Source organism: Lygodium microphyllum, chromosome 3, assembly GCF_053477565.2.
Source record: "Lygodium microphyllum isolate KBCC chromosome 3, Lygodium_microphyllum_v1.1.10, whole genome shotgun sequence".
NCBI classification, from domain to species: domain Eukaryota; kingdom Viridiplantae; phylum Streptophyta; class Polypodiopsida; order Schizaeales; family Lygodiaceae; genus Lygodium; species Lygodium microphyllum.
The window spans coordinates 59489353-59505603 of NC_141137.1; the positions used below are offsets into that span (position 1 = coordinate 59489353).

Consider the following 16251-nt stretch of genomic DNA (forward strand, 5'->3'; position numbering starts at 1 on the left):
TTCATCAGACTAATTTCGTGGCTTTTGGCTGATCATTTTAGGATGGCTCACTTTCCATGATTATTTGTGAAGCAGAAACTGCTACCAAATACAAGAAGCGCCACTTGAATAATCCACAAAATTATTGTATTCTATTACTTGCGTAATCTGGAAATAATGAAGGATATTCATAATAGTTAATGATCTAGCATACATCAATAAGGGTTGCTTCTAGTGTCATGCTTTTTGTTTTTGTTAATAAAAAATAAAGGCCATGCTACTACTACATTATTGTATTTCATGTTTTGTAAGCTGATACTATGAAGCATCAATCCCTAGATTCTTGAGTTCATTTGAATTTTTCATGCAATTTCTCATGTTTACGTCAACATCAAAGTGGTTAGACGATTACTATTGTCAACTTCTGATGGTCATAATTATATGGACAGTTAACATTGCAGTCAGCGCAAAAGATGAATAGATATACTTCGGTATCAAGCTCTAGGTATTTATCACTCCGTAGTCCATGATGTATTTAGCATTATCACGGTAAAATAAATATGAAAAGGATCTGGCCCTAATATTCATCCAATATCAAGTTGTGGTAGGAGCATATTCCCTATAATCTATCAAATCAGAGATGCATACTAAACTCAAACAAAATTTTCTAGATCAAAATGGACTTCATAGAAATAAGAAACGTCCTCACTATCTATTTCTAAAGAAATAAGGGTAGATTCACACGTTTACACTAAGGTAGAATGTGAAATGAACAGATTGAGGCATTCTCATTTAGAGAGACATCATTTATGCAAATGCATATTCTAGTTAACCTTGGACCACTGTCTTTGTATCACTTTGAACATCTTTGCATCCTAGCAAGTCTAGCTTCAAGTAAGCTTATGTAACAGCATCACCTTTCCCGATGCTAGTGCTGTGACTCATTGTGGTTCTTTACATTTTCATAATACTATGATGCTTACTCATTCACTACCAGGAATTTACACTGCTTAGTCTCCCTATTTATTTGAAGTTTACCACCCTGCAGGTTGCTTTAATTAGAATAAACTTGAATCATCGCACGAAACTGAGTCAAATTTTTAGACATCTCTATGCCTAAACTTCAACTGTAAACGTTGTTTCATCTCTTTTTGATGCAGTGTATTTGGAAGTTCAACGAACACATGTAGAGTTATGCAAAGGAGCCCTGGTCGAAAATGGGTATATGAGGCTGGCATTGTGACTCATGATGAACAGGTGAGCACACATTTGAGCCATGAAAAAATCTTGTATTGTGAATAGTAATAGCTTCTTAATATAAAGCTTCATAGTGATATAATAAGTTCATGCATTCTGTACCTATTAACATTCTTTTTATGCAGCGACAGCCATATATTATAAATAACAAATCAATGTCTGATTTCTTGGATACAGCTGAAAGACATGATAAAGGAACTTGACGAGTGCAGAAAACAGTGGGAGAGCGGTGGAGATTATTTACAGGCATCAAGTGTAGCAAAACAACTCCAAGCTTTAAAGGTTTCTACGGCATTGATTCAATTTTCCTAATTTCGATTTCAATTACTTTTTAATAAAAATATGTTGAGATACAAGTCAGAAATTCACATGCTGCAACATATGCATCCAGATTTTTTTGGAAAACAGGAAGACAAAATTAATTATTGAGACACATGCAAAGGAGAGAGAAGGTGCTGAAGCAGCGTACAAAGCTGAACTTGATGAAAAGAATCAGGTAATGTTTATAGGCCTTCAATGGCGATTTCACTAATTTTCCAGTTTCTCATTGTGTATCCTTAAAATTGAGGTGGAGTTCTTTCAGTTATTCTGGATTGGCCTTCTTTCCTTGTTTTTTCTGATTTGAAGGTCTCCTGGGAGTGTGTTAACCCTGTTATCTCCTGTAGTGGCACCCCCTGCTCGCCATGCACAAGAAGGTGCTTGTGGTGGGCAGGAGGCCTCACATGTATGGGTGGTGCCAACTCAACATCAACAAAAAAAGTAATTGGTGCGGTGGTAGTAGTGTTGGGGCCTTCCGTTCAAGAGGTTGGGGGTTCAAAAACTGCCACATACAATGGGGTTCAAAACTCTGCACTGCCACAAACAACCTTTAATAAATGGGCAATTGATCTGCAGTTGGGTGGCCATCCCCTGCCATCTCTCGGTGCCTGAGAGTGTCCAGGGTGTAAAAATTGGTGTTCAGATGCTGTTTTTATGAGTGGCTGTGGCAGCTATGCACTTTCTGAGTGTGTAACCATTCTGAAAATTAATGAACAAAATCACATGTTGCCCTCAAGTTCTCCTCAAGCTCAATTTATGACTTGTACTCAAGAGGTTGGGGTTTCAAAACCTTACACTGCCACATATAACAAACAACTTTTAAGAAATGGACACTCAAACTAACAAATTCACATGTCACCCTCAAGTTCTCCTCAAGTTCAATGTATTACTTGTAATGAAGAGATTGTTGACAGTCATTTCCTTGCCACGTCAGCAGTGCCACGTGGCAGTTTTGTCATGTGGCTGCAGTTGGACTGTCCGCCGACTGCAGTCGGCTGCATTAAATGCAGCCAACCTGGCTATTTCGGGCATTTTCTCAGGCATTCTTTTCAGCCTTGTATTTGACAGATTTCAGCTTGCTGGTGACGGAGACAGCACTCGGGACTGACGGAGATCGAGGTCCTCAAGGCGGAGACATATGTAGATATTCTCTTTGCATCCGTGTATAATTCTGCATCCTTATACAGCATTCTTCACTGCAGATTTTGTGTTTCATTGTCTCTTTCTCTCTCTCTCCTCTCTCTGTTCACTCTTTGTCATGGTCATTCGCTTCCGTTGAAGGACTGATCTAGGGTAGACCTATTTGAAGAGGAGATTTTCAGCACGACACAAGGCTGGGTTTTCAGCGTTCAAGTGCGAGCAGGTGGGCTGCGCATTAGAACAGGGCTGAGGCGAGCATGGGCGTGCAAGAAAAGAGAAGATTTGTTGAAGCTGCTGCTGTTTTTCTGTTGTTAGAGAAGGAAGAAGGCTGTGTTTTGGTCTTCAAGTGTAGATTTTACCTTTTCATCGCCTCCGGCGGCTGAAGAAGGTTCAAGACGCGGAGACAAGAGCCCTAGCAGGCTGCGTTTTCACAGTTAGAGGGGGTTTTTTTCGCGTTTGTGTAGGCATTGCAAGTGAAGATGTCTGCAGAGATTGACATGGAGTTTCAGGCGATCATGGATCAGAAGGTGCTTGTCTTACCGACTCTTTCATTAAATCAAAAGCTCGATGGTGACAATTACCGCATATGGCGTGTGATGATGTTGGCCATATTGGAGTCTTATGATTTGACGGTGCTTGTGATGGAGGAGATCAACAGGCCTTGGGTGAGAGATGAGTCGAAACTCTCTTGAAGTTCTCATACAGAGTTGACCAAAGCATAGTCTCATTGGGACAAGTTGAATGCTAGGATTCGTTCTTTTCTTTTTCTGTCTTGTACAACAGCCGTGATAGCCCATATTGAGCACTTGACAATAGCTCGGGAGATATGGCTGGAGCTTGGCCAGATGTACAACCGGATAACCCTTATAAAGAGGGTTTCTATGGAGGTGTAGATATGGACCCTGTTTGTGAATAAGTCTTCTTTGCTTCGGGAACACATCAATAAGCTTCGACAGCTTCAGATGCATGTTCAAAATGCGGGGGAGCCCATTGCCTCTGAAAACATGGCGATGACCTTATTGTCCTAGTTGCCGTTACGATTCGGTACCTATTATTCCACTCTTATTGCTTCAGGGCGGGAGTCGACTCTTCGTTGGGAAGAGTTGGTTCCTATGGTCTTGGACCAAGAGGAACAGTTGAAGGGATAGATTGCTTCCGAATAAGAGGCATTGATTGGTCAAGCCTCTGAGAAGAAGGGGAAGGACCAAAAGAAGAAGAAGGGCGACAACAAATCTAAGAAGGACAAAGAGAAAGAATCGACATGCCATATATTTGTAGTAAGCCCGGCCATTGGAAGAAGGATTGCCCCGACAAGGACAAGGATACCAAGAAGAAGGACATCAAGAAAGAGGATACGAAGGATTTTGGAGCGGTGGGTGTACCCTCATCAATCAGCTGCTTTTCTACATTTGGTGGTCATTGAGGACTCTATACCAAAGACTTCTGATGCTGTGATGACAGGTTTCCAGGTTCCAGAGTGGATCGTGGATAGTGGTGCCGCATGGCGTATGACTCCTTCGATAGTTGGTGTTGCCCATTTGCAACCCTTGTATGGGCAGATTCTCATAGGAGATAGCTCTTCTATGTCTATTGTTGCACGGGGCGAGATGCAGCTAATTCCAGTAGGACGTGGTGGTACCCACACTTCCAAGTTGTTGCATGTGTCAGATTTAGGATATCATTTGCTTTTGGTACATAAGATTTGTTCTCTTGGTCTCTTGGTGGAGTTTCACAATGATGTTGTTCGAGTTCTTGATCGTGGATTGAGGAAGGTTCTTTCTTCAGGGTATGAGGAGAACGGCATCTACAAATTGAAGTCTTCTTCTGAACTTACCTCTCTTCTTCTTACCTCTTAGACACAGTTCGAGCTATGGCATGCTCGATTTGGCCACCTGAACTATAAGTATCTTCGGAAGGCATAAGCGTAGATCGCTTGTTCGAGGTTTGCCAGACATAGTGGTGAGCCAGTAGCCATGTGTCTCATGCATTCGTGGGAAGCAACATAAGGATGCGATTCCCAACAAAGCTTCAAGGCGGTCTACTTCATTGATGGAGCTTGTATCTATGAATCTATTTGGCCCAATGAGGAATGAGTCCTTGAAGGGGAGCTTGTACTTCATGTTGATTGTAGATGACTACAACAGGATGACATGGGTCTACTTCTTGACATTGAAGTTGAAGGCTTTCTCCCACTTCAAGGATTGGCTTCTCTTCGAGGAGAACCGATTGGGCCGGAGATTGAAGACCTTGCGATCAGACAAGGGTGGTGAACTTGTTTCTAATGAGTTTACTCATTTTTGTGCATATAAAGGCATTCATCAAGAGTTTGCTAATACCAACACTCCTCAAGAGAATGGCATTTCGGAGCGGAAGAATTGAAGTGTGATCGAGATGGCACGTACCACGATGGAGCATCCCCAAACAACTCAGTTTCGATGGGCCGAGGCAGTGGCTACGGCAGTCCACATCCTAAATCGATCTCCCAATTCGGCCGTTGACAGGATGACACCTTTTGAGGCTTACTTTGGGACTAAGCACGATGTCTCTTATTTTAGGATCTTTGGGTGTGATGCCTATGTGCACATCCCGAAAACGTAGCGTGATAAATTTGAGGCGGCTTCCCGATGACAGGTCTTTGTTGGCTACAGCTCCCAGTCCCAAGGTTATCACTTGTATGATCCCATGAAGCGAGATGTCTACACAAGCCGATATGTGCGGTTCGTGGAAGTTTCGGCCACAGAGGGGGGGTGAGGAGGACCCCGTATTTGGAGATCCAGGGGAGAGTTGGTTCCCGAGATAGTTCCTTTGGAGCCAGAGCCTCTTGACGGAGATTTTTCTTCATATTCCAAGTCTTCTCTTCCACCGGCTACCCTAGTGGAGATCCCGTCGGTGGATGTACCCGAGTTTTCAGTAGATGGGGAGCGCCGAGTAGAGATCCGGCCTCCTCGTTGGCCCTGTGACACACCGTGATTTAGGGATCGAGGGGATTCCTGAGGAGTTAGAACCATAGGATGGACTATGAAGGTCATGGAGGCACTAGACACATTCTTCGGAGCTTGTTTGCTCTAATTACTGTTTGATGTCCTGTGTTATGCCGGATCGAGAGTCTACATTAGTGAAGGAGGCTTTACAGTCTGATCATTGGGTGAAGGCGATGGAAGCCAAGTTGGAGGCTATTGAGTGGAATGACACTTGGTTCCTTGTGCCTCATCCCTCTCATAAGAAGGTGATTGGTGTCAAATTGGTCTTCAAGACCAAGTATCATAGTGATGGCTCTTTGGACAAGCACAAGGCTCACCTTGTTGCTAAAGGTTTTGCACAATGCCCAAGTGTTGACTTCCATGATACTTTTGCCCCTATAGCTCGCATGGCAACTATTTGTGCTGTTCTTGCCTTGGTTGGTCAGGAGATGACCTGTTTTTCCGTTGGATGTGAAGTCAGCCTTCTTGAATGGTGATTTGAAGGAGGAGATCTATGTCGAGCAACCTCTTGGCTTTGGTTCCTCAGATGGGCAGGTTTACCGGTTAAAGAAGGCCTTGTATGGCCTAAAGCAGTCTTCGTGTACTTGGAACGAGAAGATTGATTTGTTTCTCCAGGCCATGTTTAGATATTGGCGCTCTAGGGCCGATCCGCAGCTTTATGTGCACACTTTCGAGGGAGGTTGTGTGTTGTTTGTTTTGTATGTTGATGACTTCATTATTACAGGTACTCATTCCCAGAAGGTCGAAGAGATGAAGGCAACTCTACACTAGAAGTTCGAGATGACGGATTTAGGACTTCTCCATTTCTTTTTGGGCCATGAGATTTATCAGTCTCAGAGGGGGATTTTCATCTCTCAGTAGAGATATGTATAGGAGCTCTTGGTGACTTTTGGGATGGAGGATTGTTGGTCCATTTCTACTCCTATGGATCCGAACTGAAAGGCCACTTTACACGCAACTTCTCCTTTGGCGGATGCTACTCGCTACCGTCAGCTGATTGGGTCATTGATTTGGCTCCTCAACACACGGGTTGATCTATGTTTTGTTGTAGGTCTCTTCGCTGGGTTCATGAGTGCACCTCAATAGGTGCATTGGCAGGCTGCTCGGAGGATACTTCGGTTTTTGAGGGCGACCTCCGACCGCTGGATTTTCTATCTAGCAGGTACAGGTGCTTCTAATCTTGTTCTTGCAGGTTGGAGTGATTTAGATTGGGCTTGGCAATGTGGATCAAAGGCGGTCTACTACAGGTTATTGTTTTACCTTGGGTGCTGGTGCTATCTCTTGGAGTAGTAAAAAGGAGTCCACGGTAGTATCTTCGACTGAGGTAGAGTATCGGGCTGCGTCTTCTACCACATGTGAGGTTGTGTGGCTTTGGCTGCTGTTGGAGGAGCTTGGTTGCCTCTAGACTCATCCTACTATCTTGCGGTGCGACAATGAGAGTTGCATTGCTTTGGCACAGAATCTCGTATTCCACTCCTGGACGAAGCACATAGAGATCCAATATCACTTCATTGCACCCGTGTATAATTTTGCATCCTTATACAGCATTCTTCATTGCAGATTTTCTGCATTTCATTCTCTCTCTCTCTCTCTCTCTCTCTTTCTCTCCTCTCTCTATTCACTCTTTGTCACGGTCATTTACTTCCGCATTGCTTCACTTTGATAGAGATTGGGGGTTCAGAACCTCTCACTGCTACATGCAATGAACAACTTTTAAGAAATGGGCACTCAATTTGCAGTTGGGTGTCCATCTCCTGCCATCTCTCTATGCCTGAGAGTGTCCAAGGTGTAAAAATTGGAGATCAGATGCTGTTTTCAGATGTAGCTGTGAGAGGCTTGCACTTGGTGTGTAATCAGTCTGAAAATGAACAAATTCACACCCCCTTGAGTTCTCCTCAAGCTCAATTTATGACTTGCATTATTTGTGTAAAGTCATCCTTTTCAAACAAGCTGATTGGGTAAAGTTAAAAATTTCATTGACTCAGTTTGTCTCCAAAGGTTTGTTGAGCAATAGTGAACATCCATTCTAGAGATGGCCTCCAACCTCCACCAAGACAAGGTTTGTATCCCTATCCCTGCATATCCTCCTGAACAAGTAGCTGGCCTCACTGGATTGAGCCATATTACCACTAGCTTGCACAAACATGTGCAGGCGGTCTAACTGAAAGTAGCCTTTCTTCTCGAATAGGGTGGTGATAGACCTGATTCAACACAATTTACAGCAAGCAATAATTTCACAAATCTGAAATTACAAAATTTTCTGAATGATTTTGGACAGCTAACACATGATTGGCCCCAACAACTGGCACCTCTTGTGGTATTCCTTTTATTGCTCTAAAATGTAGTACACTGGGATTTGGACCGGTCACTGATCTCCTTCAATTTTCAATATAAATGGCTGTCATAAATGAGCAACGACAATAAGAAAATAATTTGCCCCTTGATTTGATTGAAGATTGGATACAAATGGATCCTTGGGCTCTTACATATGGGCCAATTTAAATGGGAATGGGCTCACCCCCTCAGATTAGTTGTAAATTCTTAATTCACATTTGCTATTTTGAGTAGAGGATCTTCAATTAGTGGGTGTGAATCCCGAGGTGGCTGAGAGACCCTAATGGCTGATGCAAATTAGAGTTTCAGCAGCAATTTCTTCGCTTGCTCCTCACCAATGGTTGTAATATGTTGAGAATCGTTGAGGGAATGCTTGCGGGATGAGATAGAAAATCAATTGAAAAGAGCATCTTTTGTATAATAGCTTTGATGGCAATTTTGATGGCACCAACAGCTCTGAAAGGGGGGTTAAAATACCAGCTCTATTAGTGAGCTCTCCTATTCTATTGTTGCCTCTTGACTAATCAATCCTGTTGACCAGTGAGTTGGCATCCTCCCTATGTTGAATATCTCATGAAAGGTTGGCAGTAAGGGGGATCCACCTCCTCTCAAAAGGAGAAGATGAAAACTTTGGAAAGCCCAACCTCCTCTAGGCATGTTCGTCCCTTTTGATCTTGAGAGCTTGTTGGCAACTCTTTGAAAGATTTGCTTATTTTTTTTTGCAAATAAGGTGTGGCTAATTATATTACTTAAAAAAAAAACCGAAATACAAAGAAGTGCTCATGCTCAACAGACCAAGCTGGCGCTGGTGAAAGTCATAGATACATTATATATACAAGTCTCTCAAGGCGGTCTGGGGGGGATAGGGGCAAGAAGCCATGGAGGAGGGGTGTATCGCCATCTGGGGCTGCTTGCTTGTATCATGAAGAACAGGTCCTGGCCGCTGCGCATGAAATGATCTCGGAGCTCTTGACGAGCCCTGGACTCGCCCTGCACCTGATCCCATTGGCCTCAAAGGGAGTGGATGATGGAGGTCCAGAGCTCCGCTAGGTCGCCTATGCTGAAAGTCTCTCTCCACTGAAAGACTCCCTATGATTTCCCATATCTCAGAGCGGTCTGCTATGGGCTCCAGTACCTGGTGGATGGGTAGAGCCTCTAAACCCACCACTGCGCATGACCCTGCCTTGATCATGAAAATCGTGTTTTGCATCCCGGACTCATATAGAAGGTGATGGCCCTGATTGACCACCTGCCAATAGAAAGCACCCCAAGAGATACATCCAAGGCTGGGTGCTATGCGGCGCAAGATGCGGCATACTCCTCTCTACACGAGCTGTGCCGCTTCACAAGACCAAAGGCAGTGCTTTGGGTTTTCCATCCACTGTTGTGTGCAACACTTACAAACTCCCTTCTTCTGTATTTGGGCAAGCCAGCTTCCCACCGCCAAGTCTCCATGTGCCACCAGCCATAAAAAATACGATACCCTCCTCGGCCTCCAGTTGTCCCATAGGTGGTGCCAGAAGGTCCGTTGGAACGGCTCCGTGATGCTGTGCTCCGCCGAGTGCTTGCTACGTGACGGCGCCCAATCCATGTCCTCTTGCATCAGTACGTGTCTGCCAATCCTGGCGGTGTACTCCAAGAACCTCGGTGGCTTCTTGGCGACCGCAGTGGCCGGCCAAAGCCACTCTCCCGGATCCCACTCCAGCTCCTAAAGTAGCCTTCTTTCCCAGATCCAGAGGCGCCACTCCCTGAGCTCCTGCCAAAAGACCAACGGGTTCAGCCGCCATGTCTCCCCCTGAAGGCCAAACACTCGGATCCTCTTCCATGAAAGGACAGCTAACCCCTCATCTTGGTGCCCTCTGTCAAGAGCCAGATGTCCCCCCTTCTGCACTGTGAAAAAGGTCCCAGGTAGAGCTCCACCCACTCTTCTTGCCACCTGTAGGGGGATGCCTGCTGGTGAAAACCTAGCGGCCCATACCTCCCCGGGCTCTATAAGCTCTTGAATCGGGCGAGCAAGCTACTCCTGAGGTATCACTGTGTCTATCTCCCTTCTCCTCAACTCCACTCCTCGCTGGTAGCCTGATGCTTACTTTAGCACCTCCTCGTCCGCCATCCTATACACCTCCTGCCATGTCCTGATGGTACGAGCTGGGCGAGTCTCCCAACCAGCCCATTGGCTGTTGGGGGCGCTCGCCAATCTGTGCCCCTTCCCGATTCCTGACCTGGGGGTTCCAAATCACCGGCTGACGGTCAATCTCCTCTTGGTAGCTTGGGGGGCTCTGGATAAGGGCCTTACGGAGGTCTTGCCACACATGGAGCAAGTTGCATAGGAAGGATGATCTGGGGAGGGGTGATCTGGGCTGACGTGAAGATCCATCTCAGGGACGACCTCCACTCACCGCCAAGCCTCGGTCTACAGTCGTGAAGACCTCCTGCAATAGGACCTTCCAGGTCTGCCCTCCCGGTGTGAGGCCTCGGATAACTAGCTTGCCCATGAGAGCAATACTCTGATACTCTGGGTCTATGATCCCAAACCCTCCCTTTGATCGATGTTGTATAATGGTCGCCCACGCCACCTTGGCTCTGGAATCCCTGGAGCTGTTTGACCCGGACCAAAGAAAATTCCACACTAAGCGGCGAAGCTGCATTACGCAGGAGGAACAGAAGCACCAACACGAGGTGATGTACCAAGCCGTGGCTAGGAGGACATGGTTAACTACCAGGGCTCGGCCGGCTAGTGAGAGGCGAGCCGTGCTCCAGTAGGTCAACTTTCTTCGAATAGAATCGAGAACTGGAAGAAACTGCTGGGCGGGAATGATGTCGAGTTCCACCTGGAACCCTAGGTACCGGACGGTCTGTCCTCTGCTCACGCATCTAAATCCCAGGTGAATAAGCTATGGCGGGAGAGCAAGAGCAAGAAAGGGAGAGACTAGAAATAGGAACTCCAACAGTCACAATGTGTGACTGGGCCTTCCTTTATTCAAACTGTCACTAAAAGAATAAAGAATAAAGTGACGGTGACGGGCGTCTGCCACCTGCAGTGTGCAGTGGCGGTGACTGTCAGTGTAGTAATACATGGGCGGCTAGACAGAGGCGCCTTTACCCCCAACAACCTCCCACTTAAAGGCGAATTTGCCCCAGTGAGGAGTGAAAAGAAAAAGAAAAAAAAGACAATACAACATGTACACATGTACAACAGGATAAGGAAAGACGTCATCTCATCCCACGCCCATCAACCTCCTAAGGAAGGCAAAGAGCTCTGTAGAGAGGCTTTTCGTGAGCAGATCTGCAGGATTCTGGTCAATCGAGATCTTAATAAGATTAACAGACTTGTCCTCAACGACCCCACGTATGAAGTGATACCTCATTTCAATGTGTTTCGTCTTCGCATGGAAGACCGGATTCTTGGCTAACTGAATAGCACTCGTAGAATTTGAATGCAGTGTAGGGATAGCATCAATACCAAGGTCAGCAACTAAACGACCCAACCAAATGGTCTCCTTGCAAGCCTCAGTGGTTGCAACATACTCGGCCTCTGTAGTAGAAAGGGCCGTGCATTTTTGCACCCTGGACATCCAAGAAACAATACCTCCAGCATAGGTAAATACATAGCTGGAAGTGGACTTCCTACTATCTGCATGTCATGCATAATTAGAGTCAGTGTACCCCACGATTCTTGTATCCTGGCTGCCATAGCATATGCACATATCTGCAGTGCCCTTCAGGTACCTCATGATACCCTTCACGGTATCCCAATGCTTCTTGCCAGGTGAAGCCATATAGCGTACCACAGCACCAACTGCAAAGGCAATATTTGGACGAGTGGCTATCATGGCATACACAAGACTGCCCACTGCGGATGCATAGGGAATCTTGGCCATCTCGACCTTCTACTCATCTGTCTGTGGATAATCAGCCTGTGATACCTTCACATAAGAAGGCAATGGACAGCCAAAAGGCTTTACGTCCTGCATGCGGAAGCGCTCAAGGACTTTATGAATGTACTCCCTCTGTGACAAGTAGAGGAGTCCCTGGTGCCTGTCGCGTCTAATGCACATACCAAGTATGTGAGTGGCCTGTCCTAGATCTTTCATCTCAAAGCTCTTCTTGAAAAAAAAAAAAAAAAACTCCCTCTAACTAGCGTTCGTGTGCATAAGCACAAAACTCAGATTTGTGCTAGAAATTTGGGGCCTTAAGAGCATCTAGCTCATCATGAGCTTTCCCTGCTATCAGCATATTATCCACATAGAGTACCAAAATCAATAAAGAACCATCATGGGCTTTCTTTGTGTAAAGACACGGATCCATAGCACTCCGGCTGTAGCCCTGTGACTGCATAAAGGCATCAAACTTATGATACCACTCCCTAGGTGTCTGTTTCAAGCCATAAAGACTTTTCTTCAATTTGCCCACTAGGTGCTCCCTGCCAGGTTCTGCAAAGCCCTTAGACTGCTTCATATAAATCTCATCATGCAAGTCCCCATATAAGAAAGCCGTCTTAATATCCATCTGGTATAAATCCAAGTCAAGCTGAGCAACCAAAGCCAAGACTAAGCGCAGGGTGGTCATCTTAACCACAGGAGAAAAGACCTCATCAAAGTCCACACCATGCTCTTGCTTAAAATCCTTTGCTACCAATCTAGCCTTGTATGCCGGCTTGGGGTGTCCAAGGGTACTTTTTAGCTTGTACATCCACTTCATTGGGAAAGCCTTCTTGTGCGTAGGCAAGGAAACCAAATCCCAAGTGTCATTCTTATGCAGGGAGTCTATCTCAAACTGCATAGCCCTCTCCCAGGAGTGACTGTCACCCTTGTACATAGCCTCATCATAAGTGAAAGGCTCTCCTGCATCTGTAACCAAGACATAATGCATTGAGGACTAAAATCTATCTGGTGGACGTCTGTCTCTAGTAGACCGTCTCACGGCAGGCTCTGCTGCCTATCCAACGCCTTAACCATGAGCATCTACTGCAGCTGTAGGCTATCCAACTGGCTGTGCGAGAGTTCTCGGCTCCTCCTGAAATATGACCCTGCGGATCTCAACAACTCTCTTAGGCTGCCTATGCATTTTGTCTTCATGGAAGACTACATCATGACTGCGGATGACTTTCCGCGCTTGCAGATCCCAGAGACAGTAACCCATCTCGCCTGCATCCCCATAACCAAGGAAAATGCATTTGACACTCTTGGGATCCAGCTTACTTCTCTTGTCCCTAGACACATGGCAAAATGCCTCACATCGAAAGACACGGAGATGCGCATAAGAGGGGGGTTTTTCAGTCCATACCTTCTCTGCAACCTGGAAATCCAAACCACTAGAAGGTGATCTGTTTTTGACATGCACAGCTGTACTAACTGCCTCAGCCCAAAAGCTCTGTGATAGGCCTGCATGACTAAGCATACTGCGTACACGCTCTTGGATGGTTCTATTCATCCGCTTAGCCAAACCATTCTGAGGGAGGTGTAGGGGGCGGTCAACTAACGCTTAATACCCCTCTCATCACATAACTGCTCAAAAGCACGTGAGATATACTCACCCCCATTATTTGTCCTTGGGCATTTTAGCCTATACCCAGACTTGTTCTCAACCAATGCAAGCCATCTCTGAAACACAACCAAGAGATCGATTTTCAGCTTAATGGGATAAGCCCAAACTTTCCGTGTAAAATCATCTATGAATGTAACAAAATACTTTGCACCACCCATAGACTGACAAGGCATGGGTCCATAGACATCCGAATGTACCAATGCCAAGGGCTTACTCATGCGTGGCCTACCAGACTTCTTATGTGTAGACCTAGTCTGCTTGCCATAAGGACAATGCTTACATGAATCAAAACATGCATAATTAAACACAACCAAGATATCGATTTTCAGCTTAATGAGTTAAGCCCAAACTTTCCGTGAAAAATCATCTATGAATGTAACAAAATACTTTGCACCACCCATAGACTGACAAGGCATGGATCCACAGACATCTGAATGTACCAATGCCAAGGGCTCACTCATGCGTAGCCTACCAGACTTCTTATGCGTAGATCTAGTCTGCTTGCCATAAAGACAATGCTTACATGAATCAAAATATGCATAATCAAGGGGCGGTAAGTATTGCAAACCAGAAAGCATTTTCATTATCTTCAAAGACATATGGCCCAAACAAGCATGCCAAAGAGATACATGTGGGATAGAACCCACAGACAAAACATGATCAAGGGAAGAAGTTGATACAATCAAGGGGTAGAGACTGCTAGCCTTGACACCTCTCGCAATCACAAGTCTGCCACGAGTGATCTTCCATGCAGAGTCTGCAAAACATACATGATATCCTGCGTCATCAAGCTGTCCAGCTGACATGAGACTGCGTGTCAAAGCAGGTACATGACGTATATCTTGCATAACAAAACTGCTGCTAGAAGGAAACTGCAGCCTAACATCACCAATGCCCACAATATCAAGAGAGCTGTCATCACCCAAGCGCACAGAACCTGAAATAGTATGATATGAATGAAACCACTCTCGGCAAGGTGTCACATGAAAGGATGCACCTGAGGCCAAGAGCCAATACTGCGTATACATAGAGTGTATCTCTGTCATTTGCGAAGCACTAGAAGAGGCTGCTAGGATATAATCATCATCATCAACATTCTCAGGCTGCATAACATTGATCTCTTCAATTTTAACACTGGACTTTGCAGGTACTATGCTGCGATCAGAAGACTTATCCTGCACTTTGTCTTTCTCTTTCTCTTTGCGCCTTTCATTGCGCAATTCATGGCATTGTGGCCTAATATGGCCCTTTTTCCCACAATGGTGACAAGTAACATTTGCATTCCTGCCACGGGATTTGCTACGTGACTTCCCACGAGACTTGGACCGAGATTTCTAAGAATCCTGTCCACGGCCACTACCACTGCCATGCTTTCCATATCCATCATTCTTGCCTCTAACTATCATAGCATGGAACACATGAGAGGCATTCAAATTCTTACGGTTAACCTCTTCCTGCAGAAGAGCACTCTCAACATTAGATAATTTCAAGGTAGCAGTAGAGGCACATAATGCAGTGTGGAATACATCCCATGACTCATTAAGAGTACCAAGCAAGAAAATAGGAGTGACATCCTCTACAAAAGTGATGTCCTGCGAAGTCAAGTTCTTGAGTATAGTATGGAACTGGCTCAAGTGAGCAGACATAGTCACATTCTCCTTTATGCGCAGATCCATAAGCTGCTTTAGCCAATACATCTGACTCGCTGGACTTTTCTTGTCATAGAGATTCTTGATTTTATCCCACAACTACCATGCACTCTGTTCTTCCTCAAATACATTGTAGTGAACTTGTTCTATGAGAGACAATACAATGGTGGACTTGCATAACTCATCAAGCTCAAGCCATTCCTCATCTGGCATAGTTGCAGGCGGATGCCCGCTTAACCTCAAAGGTTTGATCTGCGATTTCTGCACCAACACCTGCCAAATCTGGCTCTTCCACTAAGAGTAATTCGTACCATCAAGCTTAGTGATGTTGAAAATAGCATGATCAATGGACGAACTTGCCATAATGCAGGCTGGAAGACGATAGATAGTTCAAAACTGCTTGCTGTTTACTGCAGAAAATGATAAAAAAATCACCAAAATCGAGGGAAAATGGCGAGGAAAGTGAAACCAAAGCTGCTGCCCACCTAGTACTAGTGAAAGTACATCATTTCAGAGTGTTTCAGCATGAAAAATCCATGTCAGTCCATATATATATGCTTGCTGTAATAAATTTCAGCAGTAAAGGAGAGCTAATAGTGCCAAAATCGGATCCAAAGGCAATCAGATATTGCCAAGACCAAAGCCAGCATCATGCGGACATAGCATAAGTATATGACGGTCGATAAGCATTTATCCAACACCCAAGTATGTCATACAAACATCTGCCAGTGAGTAGGCACACCCCCCAGTCAACGGGGCAAAGTGTTCTTGCCACTACCAAAACTTGACACAAGTAGGTGTCAATTCATAAAGATACGGATCCAAAACTGAGACTTAGCTCATAAGCATACAGTGAACCAAGATATATGATGTACCATCCCAAAAGGTAAGAAGTCCCAAAGTCTCAAGTGTCTGTAACTGCTCAATGGCATGTAACGACTCAATGCATAAAAGTACCGCCTGCTCAATGTCTGATAAGCATTCAAGAATAAAAGCATCCGGATCCAATGACAAGCTCGAAGTTGTCCCTCGATGATCAATACATC

General features: G+C 45.1%; 1 protein-coding gene across 2 annotated transcripts in view; it reads left to right on the forward strand.

The window, feature by feature from the left end:
* LOC148038392 (uncharacterized) overlaps window positions 1-16251 on the forward strand; it is a 70677-nt gene that overhangs the window by 28517 nt on the left and 25909 nt on the right. The window contains exons 2-5 of one of the 2 annotated variants that reach the window (XM_087671384.1): window positions 429-484; window positions 1140-1236; window positions 1414-1518; window positions 1628-1732. In XM_087671384.1, the coding sequence (XP_087527510.1) occupies window positions 429-484; window positions 1140-1236; window positions 1414-1518; window positions 1628-1732 (363 nt within the window). The remainder of the gene's footprint in view (window positions 1-428; window positions 485-1139; window positions 1237-1413; window positions 1519-1627; window positions 1733-16251) is intronic. The other variant, XM_087671393.1, reaches the window with a different exon arrangement.